Consider the following 18,398-nt stretch of genomic DNA (forward strand, 5'->3'; position numbering starts at 1 on the left):
CAGGATGAGGAAATGGAAATGGAGGACGGAATAGAGACGATCGACCCCAAGTTTACAGTAGCGTTCTGACCCATCGATACCGATATTTAAACTTTGCGTATTATTAGTGCGTGTATAATCTATTGCGGCATTGAACAGGGACTTTAAACTCGCGGCCATTAAATAATCCCAGGCCAGCATCATTATTCCCTACCTTAATTGTAATATGAAAGGCCTGAGCTAGCAATAAATAAAGAGACTACAAGTTAACGCTGAAAGACAGTCACGGCTAGAGAGGAACTAGACCGAGCCCGCATTCAAAAGGTAATATATATATTATTTCTTGAATAGTGGTGTTCGATACTGGTGTCAGTTGCTATTTATCTGAGACTTAACAAAGAGGAAAGAAGGACAAGGCACGGAGACAAAAAACGTAGAAGCTAACAACTAGCAACCAAACTATCATTAGACATTTTTATGCATAATTAATTGTAAAAGTCCTTGTGGTCGCTCTTAATCGCATCGGCGCCCTTTTCAGCCACCATGTAGACTGAATTTTGAATACGGCAGTCGGGAATAACAGGGATAACAGACGCGTCGATAACACGAAGATTCTTTACCCCGTGGACCTTGAGGCTAGGATCCACCACACCCTGTTGGATGCTTTTGGACAGGCGGGCAGTACCACAAGGGTGGAAGGAGGTCTGAGAACGATCTAACACAGTTCTCTTCATCGCTTCATCGTCATCGAGGGGCATATCCCACGGGTATTCGTCCTCAACAATATGCTTGAACCCTTCACCATACTTGAGAACATCGTAGGCGAATCTGATACCTTCGCGAATAGCAATAATATCAAGGTCGTTGTTGAAGTAGTTCAAGTTGATATTAGCTTGCTGTAAAGGATCGGCGCTATTCAGTGTAACCTCGCCGCCCTCAGAGACGGGGCGAACGAGATCTACCATAACTGTCATATAACTGCCTTTGTTGGGGTGTGGAAAGTGCCACTGAAAGGCACTGCCAAACAGAGGGATGAAATCAAGCTCGAAATGAGGCTGTCCATACGGACAGAAGGGATCAAGGCCACCGTTAGCTGCCTTTGCCTTGCGATACTCAGGGGACTTTTCTAAGTACTTGTCGATGCGAGGGAAACCGATCATCTCGAGGAACGGCGATCCCATAGGGCCAGCGTGACTCTTAGAGTAAGCTGCCAAAACTTGATTTTGTAGACTGCCTTTTCTCAAGACGTGGTTATCCATCGAGAAACTATCCTTAAGACGAAGGACGAAGGGTACACCGGGGTGATCCAAAAGATGCTGACCAACGTGACGCGAATCGATAATCACAGGGATATTATGCTTAGCCAGCTCGGGCGCTGGTCCAATACCGCTAAGCATCAGAAGCTTCGGAGTTTCAAAAACACCCTGAGAGACAATAACTTCACGGGTGGCATAGAAGCTGAGCTCTTGTCCAGATCCCGTGATTACAGTCACACCCTTAGCAGCGCGATCAGCATCGTCGATAATAAGACGCTTAGAGTAAACTTCAGGAAGAATAGTAATGTTCGGTGTGTCCGCTACTGCGAGGAAGCTACCTGAGCGCCGACCCTTATAGATAGTGTTGACACTATGCGCCAGGCCACGCATCTCACCATCGAAGATGTTCTCGGTGATAGGCTCGCCGGTAGACTTCCAGGCCTTAACGAGGAGGTCACGGAAACCCTTCATCTCCGGCATAAGGTCGGCATGGGCAATTGGAATCGGACCACCGGCACCAATCTTCTTGAGTTCCGGTGGATACAAGCCAGCGTCATCGTGGTAAGTCACACTCTTGCGAAGATATGGAACAAGAGGATCCCAGGTCCACTCCTTCCCGCCGTATTCCTCCCACATATCGAATGTACCCTTAGAACCAGGCACCCACGAGAAATAGTTCAAGGACGAACTACCGCCAAGTGCCTTTCCACGGGTGTTTGGCTTCTCAACACGCTCATAGTCGTCGCGCTTGACCATAGTCGTCTTGTAGGCCCAGTCGTACTGGCTGCCACGAATCTCCATTGCGAGTCCGGGAGTTCGGATCTCCTCGTTATCTTTGGAGCTGCCAATACCGGCTTCAACGACCAGAATTCTGGCATTTGGGTTTTCCGCAAGGCGACAGGCCACGATGTTACCTGCTGTGCCTCCACCAACGACAATAAAGTCAAATCGAGCACCGTCCTGAACCTGCATGTCGAAAAATAAATTGAGTGAGTGGTTTGAAAAGAAATAAGCTTAGCCCTGCTTAGATTTCATCCAGCTTTATATAGGTTTCTGGGAGCCAAAATGTTTATAAGTGCCAGATCAGACGAGACGAATAGCAATTGACCAATCGTGTTATCCCAGTGTACACCACCGATAGCCCAGTAAACTTTGCATGCGAGGTAGTCACATATGCGGGGTTTGGAAATAGCAGTACCACTTACCGGATCAGAAATCATATGTGATATGTCAGTGATTGGTAGCAGTAATTGACCAATCATTCTCTCCGGTTACACCGAATCGAGATCATGAAGTAAACTGTTCATACTAGGGTTGCGACATATCCGTGTTTGGAAATAGGAGTTCACCGATGGTGGACACCCCAATTTGCTTTTTCTCGGGCGCAATTATGCAGTTAAGCCTTGAAACACTGAGCGACGACTTGCTGATCATGTATGTGGCTGAGGCATATCTGCGTTTGGAAATAGTAAATAACCAATCGTAATTCCGATATGTATCCTAGCCTAGACGGTTGACGTACAGTGCCGAACCCTTAACTCAATTATAGGTGAAATATCCCAATGTGGAAAGAGTATTTGGCGAATCGCGCGCTCCAATTTTTATGCGACCTAGCCACAACCCGATTAAACTCAATTTCGTCACGCAGCATGTTACATTATCGCGATCTTGTGTTTGCAATCGCCGTTGGTGTCACAAGTAAGTATTGCATTAGTTATGCCTAGAAAGTCACAATACTGGTATCGAGTAGTTCTCAGAGGGGTAGCCAAACACAGTATGTTCTGTTGTTCTAACTGACATCAGCGACCGTTCGTCATGGTCCATACGACCTATGCAAATCAAAATAGCCCAAAGGCTACCACGTGTCTCTAGAGCTTTCCTAGTCGCGTCTCTTGCGTAGAGACCGGTGCAAAATCAGATCTTTACTGAGTTCGTCCGAGACGTCAATGGTCTCTAGACTTCAGAATTAAGTTAGCCATCATTGGAAAAGGTGCAGATAAGAACGCAAGTATGAGTGCATTCGCCTTCATAGCACTTATATTGGCCCGCCAGTACGCAGTAGGTCAATTTGATATTCTATCTCAACTTCTGTTGCAAGTGGTTTGTTTCTGACCAAATACTACCCAAAGTGACAAACCATGGCTTCTTATTATACACTTGCCGAAGGTATGTACACCGATACGTCCCAATATCTTCAGAAGTTGACTCATTCTGTCAGGATGCCCGTACGCAAGCAATATCAACAGTGTTCAGGTGCGAAATGGGTCAGGTGGTGGTCTTGTATTAATGCAAGACACACAGCTCATTGAGACGCTGGCCCACTTTTCGCGCGAGAGAATTCCTGAGCGGTAAGCGCTGAATAGATAACTTCCACGGATATTGAACTTACTTGTCCTGTCCCTAGCGTTGTTCATGCGAAAGCTGCCGGGTACGTATGTGACTGCTGATCGGATTTGCAAAATCCATGGCTAACTCCTATACTCGAAGAGGTTATGGCGTATTCGAAGTGACTCATGACTGCTCAGATATCACCTCAGCCAGCTTTCTCAATGCTGTTGGTAAGAAAACGGAGGTTCTTCTGCGAATCTCTACTGTAGGGCCTGAAAGGGGTTCAGCCGATACTGTGCGCGATGTCCACGGTTGGGGTATGAAACTGTACACCGACCAAGGTAACCTGGACTGGGTCTTCAATAATACAGTATGTCATTTCTTTAGCTTATTTAAAGAAATGCAACTAATTCGAATGGTTCAAATTCCCATAGCCTGTTTTCTTTGTCAGAGACCCTATCAAGTTTCCATCATTGAATCGGTCTCACAAACGGAATCCTCGGACCAATGTCCCTGATGCAAATATGGTAAGTAACAAGCAAGAACATCATGTAATATTCTGCTAATAAGTATTAGTTCTGGGAGTGAGTCAGGAGAGCACTACGCTCGAACGGCAATCATACTAATTGCTTCTAGTTTCCATGTTGGCAACCCGGAAGGGATCCATCAAATTATGCATCTCTTCAGCGACCGCGGGACCCCAGCCTCGCTTCGCCATATGAATGCTTACAGCGGGCATACGTACAAGTTTACAAAAGAGGTATTTATAAGGAGTCTAATTGTGCTTCCAGTATCATTTCAGGCTAACCACTAATGGTGCCCCAGGATGGATCCTTCAAATACGTCAAGATCCACATCAAAACACAGCTGGGTGTGAAAAATTTTACCAGAGAAGCAGCTGTGAAGATTGCTGGTGAGAATCCAGATTATCTGGTGCAAGACTTGTACGACGCGATTGACACGGGCAATTACCCTCTCTGGAATGTTTATGTGCAGGTCATGGATCCGCGTGAGGCAGAGAACTACAAGTGGAATATTTTCGATATGACCAAAGTCTGGCCGCATGAAGACTTCCCGCTGAGACAAATCGGTAGATTGACTTTGAATCGCAATGTAAGTGAGTAGATGAATTATTAAGAGAGCAAGCAATGAGTACTTATCTGCGTTCTCCAGCCCCAGAATTATTTTACGGATATTGAGCAAGCAGCTTTTTCACCCTCTACAATGGTTCCAGGCATTGCGCCGTCCGCAGATCCCAGTTGAGTCTTCCACAAATACCTTTACTGATTAGTATGGTTGCTAACTCGGTACATCACAGTGTTGCAAGCTCGAATGTTCGCATATCCTGATGCTGCACGTTACCGCCTGGGCGTAAACTACCAGCAGCTCCCTACCAACGCAGCCCGCTCGCCTGTATACTGCCCTTTCCAGAGAGATGGCTTCATGAACTTTTCTACAAACTATGGGGATGATCCCAACTACGTTGGTTCTATTCTGCGACCGACAGTATTTGCGGCAGCTTCCAAAGGCAACGGCAGAGTTGCGAGTACAATCACCGAGCATGAAAAATGGGTAGGAGAAGCTTGTAGTTTTGCAACTCAGATTGCCGAAGAGGATTTTGAGCAAGCGACCGCTTTGTGGGAAATCCTGGGTCGGGAGCCGGGCCACCAGGAACGATTCATTGGAAATGTTGCTGATCACCTTCGTGGGGTCACCGACTCGAGACTCAAAAACATGGTATACGGTATGTTATTCGTACCAATTTCTTTCTATAGCAACATAATCTCATGTCGCATATTGATATACCGAACAAATAATGATTTACTCCTGCTAACTTACAACACAGTCCTGTTCTCCCATGTCAATGCTGGTCTCGCTGCCGGCATCCAGGCTGCCACTGAGGCTAGTTTGTCGTGAAATAGTGACGTAACCACTGGTTCAACATCAAGGACGAATACTCTTAATATTTTTACACTGGACTGCAGGGGTAGGATAGGAGAGTTTTCTTCAGTATAACGCTAACAGAGAGGTTGGAATGATAAATTGTAGTTGGATTAACCCTAGGCACTGGATATAATGTCCACGCGCACATTCATACTAGCGCAATCCTTTTAAAAATTGATGCCCCGTTACATCCTTTTAAACATGACCTAGACTATTAGTAATCTATGTTTGGATGCATAGGAAGAAAGCAGCTCGTCGGGTATGATATTCGGCCGAGACAAGCAGTTCCTCCCGTGCTCGTTATAAAGTGGACAACGACTGTGGGTGCTTCCACCGCGTTCTGATGCTTATTCGTGATCGCTGTACGATCATGGATACCCCTCAGTCTGAAATTCGGATATTTTCATCTGCGTTGCAATGTGGACATCAACCAAACCCATCTACGAGCTCTATCTGTAGCTTACGCGGCCGAACCCTGAACCCTAAATTCTCACGTAAGAGGACTGTCGTCGGTGGAGCTTGTATCTCGACCTTTGGATGTTCGCTGCAAGCTGGAGCTCCCACAATTGCGATGCTTATTCCGGCTGATTCAGTGCTCCTACCGGACGCATCATTTGACGCGTGGGCACAGCGACGACCACCGCCCATCACGATCGACTCGAGGCATTGAGTGCGTTAGGTGACGAAGTACGACGCAGTATGTGGCGGATCAGCAGGAACATGCACGATTTTCGATAAGCACTATAGGATCACCACTTCGAGGTCGGTACTAAGGTCTTGCTATCACGCCGAAACATTCAAGCAAGAGTACGACTGCCAAGTTTGGCGACCGATACCTTGGCCCCTTCACTGTGATGGAGAGCATTGGCCAAACTGCATATAGATTGGACCTACCGGCAACCATGCGCACCCACAGCATCTTCCATGGTTCGTTTTGAAAGAGTTTGTGGAGGCCGACCTACCACGCCATCCAATACCGTCGCCGCCTCCCATGGAGATCGACTGCGAGCTGTATGATGTTTTTTGGATGAAATGATCAATAGTCGCTGGACAAGAAAGGTGTCGAATACCTCGTCGCCTTGTTAGGGTATGACGAAACGACGTGGGAACCTCTCGCGCATTTGACTCGTTGCGCTGCTTTGGTTTGCGACTTTTGCTGCCGGTATCCACGGAAACCGCGACTGGGCGACCTGGACTCCTACTTGCAGACGAGTCCTTGAGGGGAATGTCAGGATTAGCCCCTGAGTATCATATCCTGAGTGTCTCGTACTCCATCGGCGCCGCCGAACCGTCGTGTCCTCAAAATCTCGGACTCCCAGGCTACGCTCTTTTCACTCGGATGCCCCGGTGTTTTGCTTTGATTCTTTGTAATGCGTACGTGATTGTTGTTGGTTCGATTAAAAATATTCATTGGTTGTAGAGGCTCGGACAGTGACGAAGGAATGGACATAAGAACACACTGGTCCCCGGTTAGTCCTCATAGTTTAATATTCTAAAATATACAGTTACTTGCATTGTGGCTAGGGATAAAACATATATTCGGCGACCCAGACAAGCCAGGAACGTCTCCGCAGAAGATTAGACGATTGAACAAAGCCTCGGTTTCTACGCAATTCGGGAAATAACCAAGAAAGCGCACATATTCACGAACCTCACTACTTCCATGTTGAAGGACACCGTCAGTACCCTCTGCTATACCCTCATATCAGGTCGATATAAGTAGACAGAGCGAGACTGGAGACAGTTGCGGGGAATGCGGGGTTTCCGCATGAGTGACTTTAATTTCTACCCGTTCAGATTGCCAGTAGACAGAGCGAAACTGGGGACAGTTGTGGGGAACGCGGGGTTTCTGAGTTAAATAATGGGTACATAAAAATTGCCGCTTAGCGCCAGCTGCCAAAATCTTAAATTCATCCGGCCATCGCACATGGCCTGTTACCAAATTACAGTTAGTACGTGATTACTTTGGCGTTTCCAGACATAGAGCTTCGGCACTCTTGCATAATATGCTTGCACTCGTGATTCGCAAGCCCACTGTCGAAGAGACTTAACACGCCTCAAATTCCAACGATTGCGGATTGGTCAGGCAAATTTGGAAGCGGCAATCTAAAACATCTAGCCATCGATCGACATGACTAAGTTCAGCCTTACGTTCTGTTAAAGGAAGATCAGCGGATGAGAACGGGGGAAAAAGAATTAGCACAGTTTCGTCAACAAACCATACCAGTATGCTCTTCAGCCCTTGAGTTTGTCTTGCACTTACGTAAAATGCATTCATGTGCGCGTTCATACGCACAGGTTGTGCAGTAGTTGTTGGTCACGAGAAGTGAGTTTGCACCGTTTTGAGCGGCCGCCTAATCTCCTTGATTACATTAACCGAAAAACGAAAAGATAAGCTCGCCAGGCAAACATAGATATAAAGCCTCCTCCAGTCCTCCTAATCGCAAACACCGTATCAGCGATGCCAGTCCACCACCACTGGCTGCCTCACGCATCCGCACCGAGGTATAAGCGGAAATCATCGGACGGTCTCTTACCCACCTGGTTCCTAAAACCCTGACCCTGAACCTTTGATTAAGTTAAGCACTTCAAATCCATGTTTTCAACGCCGGTTGTAATGCGCCCAGACAGTTGCTGGCGAGGTATAAACGCGATTGGTGACCCCTTGTTAATGGCCCTTTATATATTCTGGTTTATTCCCGAGGAGCCTTCGAACGTAGCCTTCTTTAGCTCACTCAGTGAGGTCAGTTGGGGTGTGAGCTTCCCCCCTGCCTCACCTCGAGCGGCTCACTCTTTCAAGTCCCAGTGTTTCGTCCTTGTATTCTTGGCACATCCCATTTGAGCCGTAGTTATTCACAGGTTATTTGTTGCTGTCTGATTATCACGGTCACGCCGCCCAACGCTCGATTTGTGCGATGTATGTGTGTCGCAAATTAGGCACCAAAGCGATTGGTCATCAGGTTAGAGTGGCTTCCACGATTTCAGTAACGTGTTGGGTTTCATCCTTTGAGAGGATATCAAGGAATAATTCGAGCAGCTAGTAAACTACAGAGTAAGTGACGTGAGGGCGCGATATCTTTTAGGCGGCAGCAAAGTGGATGGCGCAGGGGGTCCCGGTTCAAATCATAATCACACCAGAAATAAAGACCTCGACTCGTTTCGAACCGTTTTCTGCAAGCTACTCACTCATCTGCACTTCTACGTGTTTCGCCCTTCAACGTCACACAAAGCTGCATTAAATTATACATCATGAGTCTCATTGACGGTGAACCCGATCGACAATCTTACGCCAGCGCTTCCCAAGCCGCGTGGCAGGCTATGGCGATCTTCACACGCGAGGGCATTTAAGTCCCCCTGACCAGAATGCGAGGAGGTGTAAAGTTCACTAGAACTTCTTCCAGAATCACGGCCAAGAAGGTCACTGTCCAAAATTTCACAGCCAAGATAGACTCTGTCCAAGAACTCACAGCCAAGAGGACCCAATGGAGATTGAGATATCGAAAGTACTCGAGAACTTCCGTCGCCCGCTACCAAGTGACCCGGTGATCGAGTTATCGTCTCGGAGGACGGCTACAAGAAAATCATTGAGGAGATAAACCGAAAGTGAGGTTCAATTTATTCTGTTTCATCACTGGGGATACTGACGTCAGAAATAACACGAGGTATAGGGTATCGTACGACGGCCAGTCACGTATAGTAATAATTTGCTTTCCCACACATCTCCATGAAGAAGCGGGCGAGATGGTTATCGACAGTATGGTGAACGAAGTTGTAAGAATGCTGCAGATCGCTGGTGTAGGAGATGCCATTGTGTTGAGAATAAGAAAGGCTGGACACGTAACTATCACAAATTGCTCTCGAGAAAGATATTATAAGGAGCCCGATGGACTGATTATCTTTGACGACGGCGAATCCGACAACGCCAACAGAATTGTTTTAGAAGTCGGATTCTCTCAAACATATTCCAGTCTCATGCTGGCGTGCCTGCGGTGGATAGAGCAAGGGGAAGCTCCCGTAGTAGTGTCGCTGTGTATGACAGAGAATCACAAGAGTTCTGGTGCCGCGTCTCAAATATTTTGGACGGTCGAGGACAGGGATGCCCAGAAACAGAGGTATATTGATGCCTTCAACACACAACGGAGACAGGAGCATTGTCCGTTGGGGCCGCTGGTGTATAATGGGTATACATGGTTTGGCATTCTCAACGATGCGTTCTTCGAGACGTATCGCCGGACTGACTCTGGAGTGGTGAAGAGCGAGCCAGTGGTAAGTTCCTAAGGACAATGTTAACGCAATCCACTAACATATGAAAACAGTACTTAATTATGGATGGAGGGGATGTCAGCGATGCGATTCCACGTGATTTGAGAGCCATCAAAGTGGGTGACTTTGTTCCATACAATTGGCTGAGTGACGATGTCCTGAGACGTTCTGCTGTTAATTTTCTGCGGCGGCAGACCTTCACGCAAATGCTGTCTAACGCCATATTTAGGACTGCGCTTAACAGAGTCAAGAGTACGTTTGGGCTTGAAGAACTATTGTAGCGGAAATCATTCTTGTTGAGAGAGTAATATGACTGTCCCTGATTCGATTAATCGATAGTCGAGTAGTCCACAAGTGTTTTTGGGTTACAGATATTTCAGTACGAATTTCTTGCTTCCTCCCCGACATCGTCGCTCTCATGATTGTCGGCATCATCATCGTCGTCGTCGCTGACTCCTCCTGCAGTCTCTTTCTGCTGGAACGTAGACATTGAGGTTAGATAACTGACGTAGTCGTTTTTGATAAAAAGACAGTTTATTAACACAACAATATAATTGGATAGCGAAATATATGTCAAGGAACACGCACAAACAGAAAAGCGACGAATGGCTGAGCCGGCGGCGTCACCAATTTAAAGTAAACGGGCCGGAGCCGGCATGGATGGGGCAGAGAGATGAAGCAGAAGTTAGATGGCGGAGTTAAGAAAAGTTCATTGTGGACACTTGTTTGGGACTATAGCTTGACGTTTAAAGGACATCCTGTGTGTTCATAAACTGTTGGACTGGCTCAGAGGGCCGGTGCTAGTTGAGGAATGTGTGGTTACTTTGGTTGGCGAGACCAATCGCTATACAGTCAATCAACCTTTATTTGGCCATTTTGGCCACTACTGATCGAAGGAGTTGCTGCAAATGGCCCAACGCCTCGCAAAGCTCAAGCTGGACATTGTCTCTGGTACTGATATCTGGCTATATGATGTCAAGCGACTGGGCACAACTGGAGAATACAGCATACTTTGATAACGAGGACCTGGGCAGGAGTCAGTTAAAGTCGGTGAGCAAAGGCTGAAGGTGCTATGTACGTACTACACGTTATCGAGAATAGGCCGTCGGTGTGCAGGCCATAAGTTCTCTGGTTAGTGTGATAGAACTATTAGGCCAAAGAACTGCCCCACGGCGCTGCTATCGAGGGTGTGACCACGCGTCCTGATAGTTGAATGGCAAGTACATATCGAGAGATTGATCGCGAATAAGAGTGAAAGCTGGCAGTTAGCTTGCATACCTGAGATACAATAATTTTTCAGCATTTTGGGATGTCACTAAGCTGGCTGTGGTGTGATTTCAGAGACAATATAGACCATTAGTCAGTATATAGAGGCACGAATTCAACGGGCGCCGATACCGTGGCCTGCAAACCAGTATATGCCAGGACTTATTTCAGTCCATCGGCTAAGAAGAGTTTCTGCTATAATACAAACCCTCAATGTCGGACGTGCTCTTTCTCCTGCAACTAAAGCGCCTATGACGTGGGCTCGGGATACATTTCAATGACTGAATATGTCTATTACAATGGCGTCTAATTATTTGCATCAACTAAAAGAAATCAATAGCAGCAGTAGTTATAATTTCTTGACCAAGGCTAAAAGTTCTATAATCAAGGATACTCTCCCGGTTTGGGTCCGAAGTATCCAACCTCAGGCACTTCGAACAAAACCTGCTGTCCCACACCGCCGTCGATGCCGGCATACGACACAGTATTACCCCACCAGCTTAACTTCTTGGGATGATAATCTACTGCGAAGAAGATAATAATCGCAGAGAAAGCAACGCGGCATCCATGGCGGACGACAAAACGTAGTTGTACTTTTCCCACCAGCCGAGATATCGGCGTCTAATGAAGTACATGAAAATAATCGACAAGTAAAGGCCAGGTGTGTGATACGAAAGATTGTATGGTGACCAGGCGGACATGCCGCCAATGATCAAGACCGGATTGACAAAACGGAAGTACTTCGGAAGATATTTCTTGGGGCGCAATCCAACTCAGCCAATTGAATGTGCTTAGCCCCTGGAATAAATAATCTGGAAACCAAAAGTAGAGGAAGGATGCCGCACAGCAGGTCAAGAAGAACCAATATCGAGAAATAGTCCATCCATGAATGTTTTCCCTCTTGTCTGGCTTCAGAAGTGCGCGACTCAAAGCGATAGAAGGCAAGACCGAAGGCCACACCGCTGTTATAAATTAGTACTTTCGCTCTTACTTACCAATAAATAGCCCCTATAGCATCTGTTACCTTTTACGGGATATATAACCCATCGACGAAGAACGCCAGCAAATCCGAAACCAAGGAACTGCGTTGAGAAGATGAGGAGGAACTGGTATCCGGGAGTAGCCCAGGTATTTCCATAAAACATTGGAAGCTTTTGGACAATGATGCTGTACAAAGAGACATAGGCACCTCCGACAGCAACGTTAAGCATTACAGTGGTCAACATCTGCTCCTTAAAAGTCCATGGACCAGGATTGATGGAGTGACGCTTGCCTCGAAAGGTGAAGCCCCAGTCCGGAAGTTGTTCCAAGAGACGACCTCAAGGATAGAGGAACAACTGGATGACAGTAGAGCTCAGGGAAATCGCAGGCTGGCGAGGACTAAAAAATTGGCGAATTCCAGCCCCGATGAAGGTCCAGAGGATTGCAAGAAAGTAAACACGAATAGTTTCGACTGGTACATCTTCATCGTAGGGATCCGTAACAGACCAGTGAATAGTAGCCTATCAAACTAGCTTCCACTTTCAGGTCAAATTCATAAGTGTCGGCATCTGTACCGTACACGTCCGGGCCTAGAACAAGAAGCTTTATTTTGTCCATAAGTCGTGACTGGAAAGTTAAAATCGTCGTCGTGATAATCAATTGCTTTGTTCAAAATGTTGAGGGCTTGTTCTTCTGACATGGTCACAAACTTGTCCATGATGAAGTCAATGTCGCGCCTGGTGGCATTCAATTTGTCGCGGCTAGATTTCTCATTCAGTCGTTCGAGGAGATTATTCCGCATCTCGGAAGTAATTTCCACAACCTCCGGGACAACCGTTTTCTTCTCATTCTCGGAGACCGAGGCCTCGGAGGAGTGACTCGACAATTGCTCCAACATCTCGAGGGATACTGTGATATAGTTAGTATTGTGGACATTCTTTCACATAGACCTAGCATGCCTTCAATTGCAGCGTAGCAAGATGATACTGTCACACGCCTCACTACTGCAGGGTCGGATGGGGCGGAATGTCACAGGCAGTAGACTCGCAATTGGCAGCACGCGAGTGTGTTTATATCTGACAAAACTCAAGCCATGTCGGCGAGCTAATATGAAATGTGCTTATCTTGAATCCTGTCGGACGAGCCCCGGGGCTAGCGTGCCTTCTGGCAATGTAGCCATGAAGATGAGTGCGATCGATAGCAATGCCGGTATATCCTGCGCTAGGTATCTCCGGTGGTAGCAGAAAGTCAGCAATCAGGCCATAATCATGTTTCTGTAACAGAACGTATTAAAAGATGTAGACTCCTGCTCGGAGTTAATATTATCCCACTGCTAAGTCTACCGTCAATGAGTAGATACAGAGCCAGTCAATCCATTTTCTTTCCATGCGCGCGCCCCCTAGTCAATTGTATATGTGGCGCAAAAAGTGCTTGATATCAAGGTCCATATCGAGGACAGACCCTGAAATTTCCTCCCGCCACGGGTCCGTGGTCGGCACGGCGTTAACGCCCACGGTCCAGTAGTCAGTTTTTATTACCCGGACCCTTTTATTCGAGAATGCGGCTGTCAGTTGCCTGCGCAAGAATAAAACGGCCACCCCGGCCTTAGCCGATATACATCGTAAGCGTAAAGGGAGATGGCATAAGTCGAATGCTATGAACGGCAGTAGAGTAGCTCCTGCCTCTTTCGCGGAACAACCCTGTAGGAGACCGTTGAGTCTGGTGTGCACCGCATTGGCGAAAGCTTGTTGCTGCAAAATGAGATAATTATGTATGCAGCCGGACAATTTCGAACGGCCTTGGTCCACGCTTGACACATCCCAGTTGAGCGCCAGACGTCGACGAGTGTCAATAGTATAGTAACCTGACGCGGTGGCTGTTCTGCAGCCGGGTTGATTGCATTGCCCGGCCCACTAGCTAGCGCACTTTCCAGCAGGCACGGCATACTGTACTTTTGTTGACAGTGACAAATTTACCAGCTGCGTTATCTATTGAAGGCAATCGCTGAGACATTTCAAGCTGAGCTGGTGACTTTCCATTCAGCAGCGAGGAATCCGGCAACTGCAATGGGTGAGATTGCACTTGTCGTAACTAGCACATGAGCAACCATCACCTAGCGAGTCAACCGTTATCTGTGTAGCATTTGTATGCCTCCAGTGATAACGTACTTAATTATGCTCTAGTCTGTAACGATGATACCGATGCATGACAGAGATACTTTGCCACCAAGTTCCTTAAAAGTTCCGTAACAGAAGGGTTATCTAGCTTGCAGTTCGATGTCAACTGTACTTTGTATCTTAATTATGTTTGAGGCGTATCTGACCCCTGAAACTGCCGTGCGCTAAGAAGTCCCGGCCGCTTGTGTAATCTGAAAATCTTTAGGCTTCGCTTCGATCACACAATAGTATTGAGGACCGACACTCGCGATGGCCGAGCAGGTCGAGAAACTAAATCCATCAGAGCTGGGCACCAAAGAATAGTAAGTAATATCGTAATGCAAGCTGCACATTCGCTCGTCACACTTACACGTCAACTTTTCTTACAGCTGGGATCAATTCTATGCTCTTGAGCAGCAAAATTTCGCTGAAAACTCGGATGACGAGGGAGAAGTCTGGTTCGCGGATGTCGACGCCGAGGACAAGATCATCGACTTCCTTATCAACCATACTGCATCTTCTGACGACAACCTCAACGACGAATTCCCGTTCTCCCCAACCTCGACATCAGCGATTGATCTCGGCACCGGCAACGGACATCTACTCTTTAGGCTAAGATCTGAGGGCGGGTTTATGGGCAAATTATGCGGCGTCGACTATTCAGAGACATCTGTCGCTTTTGCCAGACACCTACTGGCCAAAAAGAAGGACGAGAAGCAACTCGAAGACCCGGACAACAATATCACGTTCGAACATGTCGACTTTTTGAATTTTCCTGACGGCAAGACAAACGAAGCATGGGATCTCGTGCTGGATAAAGGCACGCTAGACGCAATCGCTCTCAGCGGCGACATTATTAGAAATGGCTTGAGCGGTGTGAATCTTTTTCCCACAGTTGTACGAGATACTCTTGTCCGCGTCGGTGGCATAATATTGATCACGAGTTGTAATTTCACAGAAGAAGAATTGGTAAAATTATTCAGCATTGAAGGTATGCCTTTTTACTTGTTATAGTCTACATCTGTTAACCGAGAAATAGGATTACAACAGTGGAAATCGATAAAATATCCTGTCTACGAATTCGGTGGCGTCAAGGGTCAAAGTATTTCCAGTGTTGCGTTTAGACGAACAATATAACAGAAGTTGTACGATATCTCGCCACGACTGCAGCTTTATTGTGTACCTAATTATGTATTTTTACCCTATCAATAAAAAACCGGAGAATCATAACGCAAGCAACACTAATAAACGCAAACTACCGAAAACCTTCAACTGTAGAATAATATTTTTTGTGTTGTATACCTCATTTACGACTTCTTAGAGAACTCCACGCGCAAAATCAAGTTCTCGAAACCACGACCGTTCATCCGTTCACACGCCCTCGTAGCGCTATTGACATCATAGTAGCTGATAAACGCATAACCCTTCGACCGGTTCGTCTCTCTCTCCTTCGCCAAGTACAACCTCTGGATACGACCGAATCGTTCAAACAAACGGCCGAGATCATCCTCAGTGACGTCTTCGCCTATGTTCGAAACACGAAGGGTAGCACTGTCGTCCCGGTCTCTGTAACTAGACATCTTCTCGCCATCACCACGACCAGAAGCACCAGTACGGCGGAGATGTGGTGGTACGTATGCCGACTTGGTAGGACCGGCTGAAGCTGCTGGGGCAGCCGATGGTTCTGGAGTTGCCGTCCGCGGAGTAGAAACGTTTGATTCCGCCGCAATATCCGCAGTAGGTAGACGATCTTTGTAAGGACATCTGCTTGTGAAGTGCTCGCCGCCGCACGTCCGGCAGGTGATCGCCTTCACCTTGACGGCTTCGGCCTTGCTGACTTCCACCTTCTCTTCCTTTGACTCCTACAGATCAATTAGATTCCATCACTCACCCAACCGTTCGGGACTACAATACACACCTTCCAGCCAACGATGAGTTTCAGTGGTGTGTTCTCTCCCACACTAGTCGTCTTGACATCTGGACCAGCTCGCGATCCACGCTCGAGACCGAACTTCGACCATCGCTTGCGCTCCGCAACAGCCGGATTAACGCGCTCCTTGACAACAGTCGTCTTAATCTTCTGAATAGCTTTCACCTTCTTGCCAGTCTCCGGGTTAACACGATATGTAATCACGGTTTTGGTGCCGTCTGGGTTGTTCGTGACAAGAGGCGCGGGAAACCCGCTATCGTCGTCGTCGTCCGCCCAGTTAGTGGTAGATGGTTTCCTGGTAGACATTTGTCAGATACTTCATCAATTCCGTCAAACGAAATCCACCTACGATGCAAGATCCGGCATTGTGGTGATGTCGTGATAAACCTGACTGTAGGTTGAAACCGCGATGAAAATTTGTTAAGCCGGTGCGGCATGCCAACGCCATCAATAGGAAGCAGTGCCTTCACCCTAACCCAATCGAAAACCTTAATCTACTATATGTCATCATGGGATTTAAGGCTAATACTGCGCCATGAACACATAGCTAGATCAACCACCCGTCGTTCTTGCGCCTTCCGGACAACTAGAGTGCGGTAATGGAGCAAGTTCCGACGATAGTGCCGCAGACACTGCGTATGCCGATCGCGACAGGCACATCTCCGCGTCAAATATCCATTCTGCGAACATCCAACCAACCAAACAATAGGCCAGATAAAGTCAACTTTTCTATGACAAACGAGCAGCGTCGGCGCTTGTGTTTATATGCGGATGAGCATCCCGGGGCGAACCAACGACAGCTCATCGAGTGGTTTCGAGGACAGTTCAATGTTGCGCCATCGCAGGCTGCGATTTCAAGATGCTTGAAACGCAAGAGCGATATTCTAGAATCCAGCGATCGTGATCCGAATCTCAAGAGACTCAAGAAGGTCACGTTTCCGCTGATGGAAGATGCTCTGTCGAAATGGTACACTGAATACAAGGGCCTCGTCCCAATAGATGGTAACATCCTTAAGCAACAAGGATTATACTTTCTAAAGGTATAGTTGGTCCATTGCCTGAGACCTGACTACAATCTAATCAATGTAGACTCTCTACCCACATGCCGGTGAAAATGCATTCCACTTCTCAGACGGCTGGCTGGCGCGGTTCAAGTCACGTCATAATATTAAAAGCGATCGATTTACGAGTTCAGAAAGTCCGGTCTCTCGTCTTCGTTCGTTACAGGAGCAACTACCCGCCATTCGCTCGAGAATATCGCAGTACGCTCCCAAAGATGTGTTTTGTATGGACGAGACAGGCTTGTTCTACCAAACTATTGGCAATGGGCTGCTCACTACTCGATTCGGTCCAAATGCGGTCGAAGAGCAAGAAAAGCAACCTGGTGCCTATCGTGGAATTCTGAAGGAAAAATTTACAGTGGCTGTTTGTACCAACGCCGATGGCAGCGAAAAAATGCCATGCTGGGTAATAAGCAAATGGGCGAATCCCAGATGCTTTATTAATGTCGAAATGTCCGGTCTCGGAATATCATATGCCTCTGATCCGAACACGAAAATGAGCGCTACCTTGTTTAAGAATTATCTACTGTGGTTCGACAACCATATGGCTGGGCGTCGCGTACTGTTGCTAGTAGACTACAGTGATGCGCATCTCGCGTTTGATGGACGGCTATTGAATACAGAACTCCTGATTCTACCACCGAGTACGACGACAGTTGGCACGCATCCTTGCGATTCGGGAATTACTCGGATGCTGAAAGCATTCTACAGACGACGATTCACTGAGATCATGCTTGCGAGAATTGAACAAGGAGACAACCGGATGTTTCTCAGCATACTGGAGGCCATGAACGTATTAGTTCAAGCATGGACGGAAGACGTGACTAGGGACTCAATTATCGATTGTTTCCTCAATTGCCAGCTTCTTGCAGACGATGCCGCTAGTGACTCCAGCAGCCTAGCAACACCCTCGTTTCGACATCAGCTGCGGCCTTTGGGTGGTCATGATTCACTATCCGTCGTTGCGCAAGCGAACCCATCGCTCCAGCAACAACACCAGAAGCGGCAGCAACAGCAACCTCACTTTGATCCATCGTACGGTGTCACGCCAAATGATCTGTATCAAGTCAACCCACGGCGTCGGTCCAATTCCCCACAACACACTAGTATGAATTACGACGATGCCGTGCAACATATGCTTAACGGGACTGGCGAAGATATATTTTCAGTGCCGTCAATCGAAGAAATTGTCGAGGAAATACACGAAGAAGCTGAGAAGCTAGGTGGTCGCAAT

The 18,398-nt window shown here is 47.2% G+C and overlaps 7 protein-coding genes across 7 annotated transcripts; 4 read left to right on the forward strand and 3 right to left on the reverse strand.

The window, feature by feature from the left end:
• Positions 1-294: 294 nt before the first annotated feature.
• On the reverse strand, positions 295-2,283 carry V1508DRAFT_421847 (uncharacterized protein). The gene has a single exon (XM_066940939.1). It carries the CDS (start codon positions 2,205-2,207, stop codon positions 465-467), a length of 1,743 nt encoding a protein of 580 aa, XP_066794341.1. The 5' UTR covers positions 2,208-2,283; the 3' UTR covers positions 295-464.
• A 1,090-nt stretch (positions 2,284-3,373) lies between these two features.
• On the forward strand, positions 3,374-5,480 carry V1508DRAFT_398919 (catalase-domain-containing protein; the record flags this gene model as incomplete). Its single annotated transcript, XM_066938233.1, has 11 exons — positions 3,374-3,401; positions 3,454-3,583; positions 3,640-3,663; positions 3,723-3,933; positions 3,998-4,090; positions 4,140-4,147; positions 4,200-4,323; positions 4,389-4,676; positions 4,737-4,821; positions 4,882-5,307; positions 5,410-5,480. The coding sequence occupies 11 exons, from the start codon at positions 3,374-3,376 to the stop codon at positions 5,478-5,480; spliced, it is 1,488 nt and encodes a 495-aa protein (XP_066794342.1).
• A 3,327-nt stretch (positions 5,481-8,807) lies between these two features.
• Positions 8,808-10,133, forward strand: V1508DRAFT_457006 (uncharacterized protein). Its single transcript, XM_066942668.1, has 4 exons — positions 8,808-9,049; positions 9,073-9,110; positions 9,158-9,773; positions 9,824-10,133. Exons 1-4 carry the CDS (start codon positions 8,990-8,992, stop codon positions 10,049-10,051), a joined length of 942 nt encoding a protein of 313 aa, XP_066794343.1. The 5' UTR covers positions 8,808-8,989; the 3' UTR covers positions 10,052-10,133.
• Positions 10,134-11,557: 1,424 nt separating this feature from the next.
• V1508DRAFT_398921 (OPT oligopeptide transporter protein-domain-containing protein) lies at positions 11,558-12,915 on the reverse strand (the record flags this gene model as incomplete). Its single annotated transcript, XM_066938234.1, has 5 exons — positions 11,558-11,808; positions 11,882-11,998; positions 12,061-12,354; positions 12,418-12,538; positions 12,598-12,915. The coding sequence occupies 5 exons, from the start codon at positions 12,913-12,915 to the stop codon at positions 11,558-11,560; spliced, it is 1,101 nt and encodes a 366-aa protein (XP_066794344.1).
• A 1,288-nt stretch (positions 12,916-14,203) lies between these two features.
• On the forward strand, positions 14,204-15,395 carry V1508DRAFT_207180 (methyltransferase domain-containing protein). The gene is made up of 3 exons (XM_066936227.1): positions 14,204-14,496; positions 14,563-15,164; positions 15,213-15,395. The coding sequence occupies exons 1-3, from the start codon at positions 14,444-14,446 to the stop codon at positions 15,308-15,310; spliced, it is 753 nt and encodes a 250-aa protein (XP_066794345.1). The 5' UTR covers positions 14,204-14,443; the 3' UTR covers positions 15,311-15,395.
• V1508DRAFT_463194 (eukaryotic translation initiation factor 3 subunit G-domain-containing protein) lies at positions 15,317-16,512 on the reverse strand. The gene is made up of 3 exons (XM_066942862.1): positions 16,453-16,512; positions 16,092-16,398; positions 15,317-16,035 (listed from the first exon to the last, which is right to left on the reverse strand). Exons 1-3 carry the CDS (start codon positions 16,467-16,469, stop codon positions 15,481-15,483), a joined length of 879 nt encoding a protein of 292 aa, XP_066794346.1. The 5' UTR covers positions 16,470-16,512; the 3' UTR covers positions 15,317-15,480.
• A 92-nt stretch (positions 16,513-16,604) lies between these two features.
• Positions 16,605-17,269, forward strand: V1508DRAFT_207145 (uncharacterized protein). Its single transcript, XM_066936226.1, has one exon. The coding sequence runs from the start codon at positions 16,703-16,705 to the stop codon at positions 17,147-17,149; it is 447 nt and encodes a 148-aa protein (XP_066794347.1). The 5' UTR covers positions 16,605-16,702; the 3' UTR covers positions 17,150-17,269.
• The last annotated feature ends 1,129 nt before the right edge of the window (positions 17,270-18,398 follow it).

Source organism: Lipomyces doorenjongii (assembly GCF_038497915.1).
Source record: "Lipomyces doorenjongii strain NRRL Y-27504 unplaced genomic scaffold V1508scaffold_46, whole genome shotgun sequence".
NCBI lineage: Eukaryota > Fungi > Ascomycota > Lipomycetes > Lipomycetales > Lipomycetaceae > Lipomyces > Lipomyces doorenjongii.

Excerpts from the sequence above, each read along its gene's own strand:
- V1508DRAFT_463194 (XM_066942862.1), bottom strand. Across the intron at positions 16,036-16,091 it reads AACTCATCGTTGGCTGGAAG|GAGTCAAAGGAAGAGAAGGT; the intron begins GTGTGTATTGTA and ends ATTGATCTGTAG.
- V1508DRAFT_207145 (XM_066936226.1), top strand. The coding sequence starts at position 16,703 with ATGGAGCAAGTTCCGACGATAGTGCCGCAGACACTGCGTATGCCGATC.
- V1508DRAFT_207180 (XM_066936227.1), top strand. The coding sequence starts at position 14,444 with ATGGCCGAGCAGGTCGAGAAACTAAATCCATCAGAGCTGGGCACCAAA. Across the intron at positions 14,497-14,562 it reads GAGCTGGGCACCAAAGAATA|CTGGGATCAATTCTATGCTC; the intron begins GTAAGTAATATC and ends CTTTTCTTACAG. Across the intron at positions 15,165-15,212 it reads AAAATTATTCAGCATTGAAG|GATTACAACAGTGGAAATCG; the intron begins GTATGCCTTTTT and ends ACCGAGAAATAG.
- V1508DRAFT_421847 (XM_066940939.1), bottom strand. The coding sequence starts at position 2,207 with ATGCAGGTTCAGGACGGTGCTCGATTTGACTTTATTGTCGTTGGTGGA.
- V1508DRAFT_457006 (XM_066942668.1), top strand. The coding sequence starts at position 8,990 with ATGGAGATTGAGATATCGAAAGTACTCGAGAACTTCCGTCGCCCGCTA. Across the intron at positions 9,111-9,157 it reads ATTGAGGAGATAAACCGAAA|AAATAACACGAGGTATAGGG; the intron begins GTGAGGTTCAAT and ends TACTGACGTCAG. Across the intron at positions 9,774-9,823 it reads TGGTGAAGAGCGAGCCAGTG|TACTTAATTATGGATGGAGG; the intron begins GTAAGTTCCTAA and ends ATATGAAAACAG.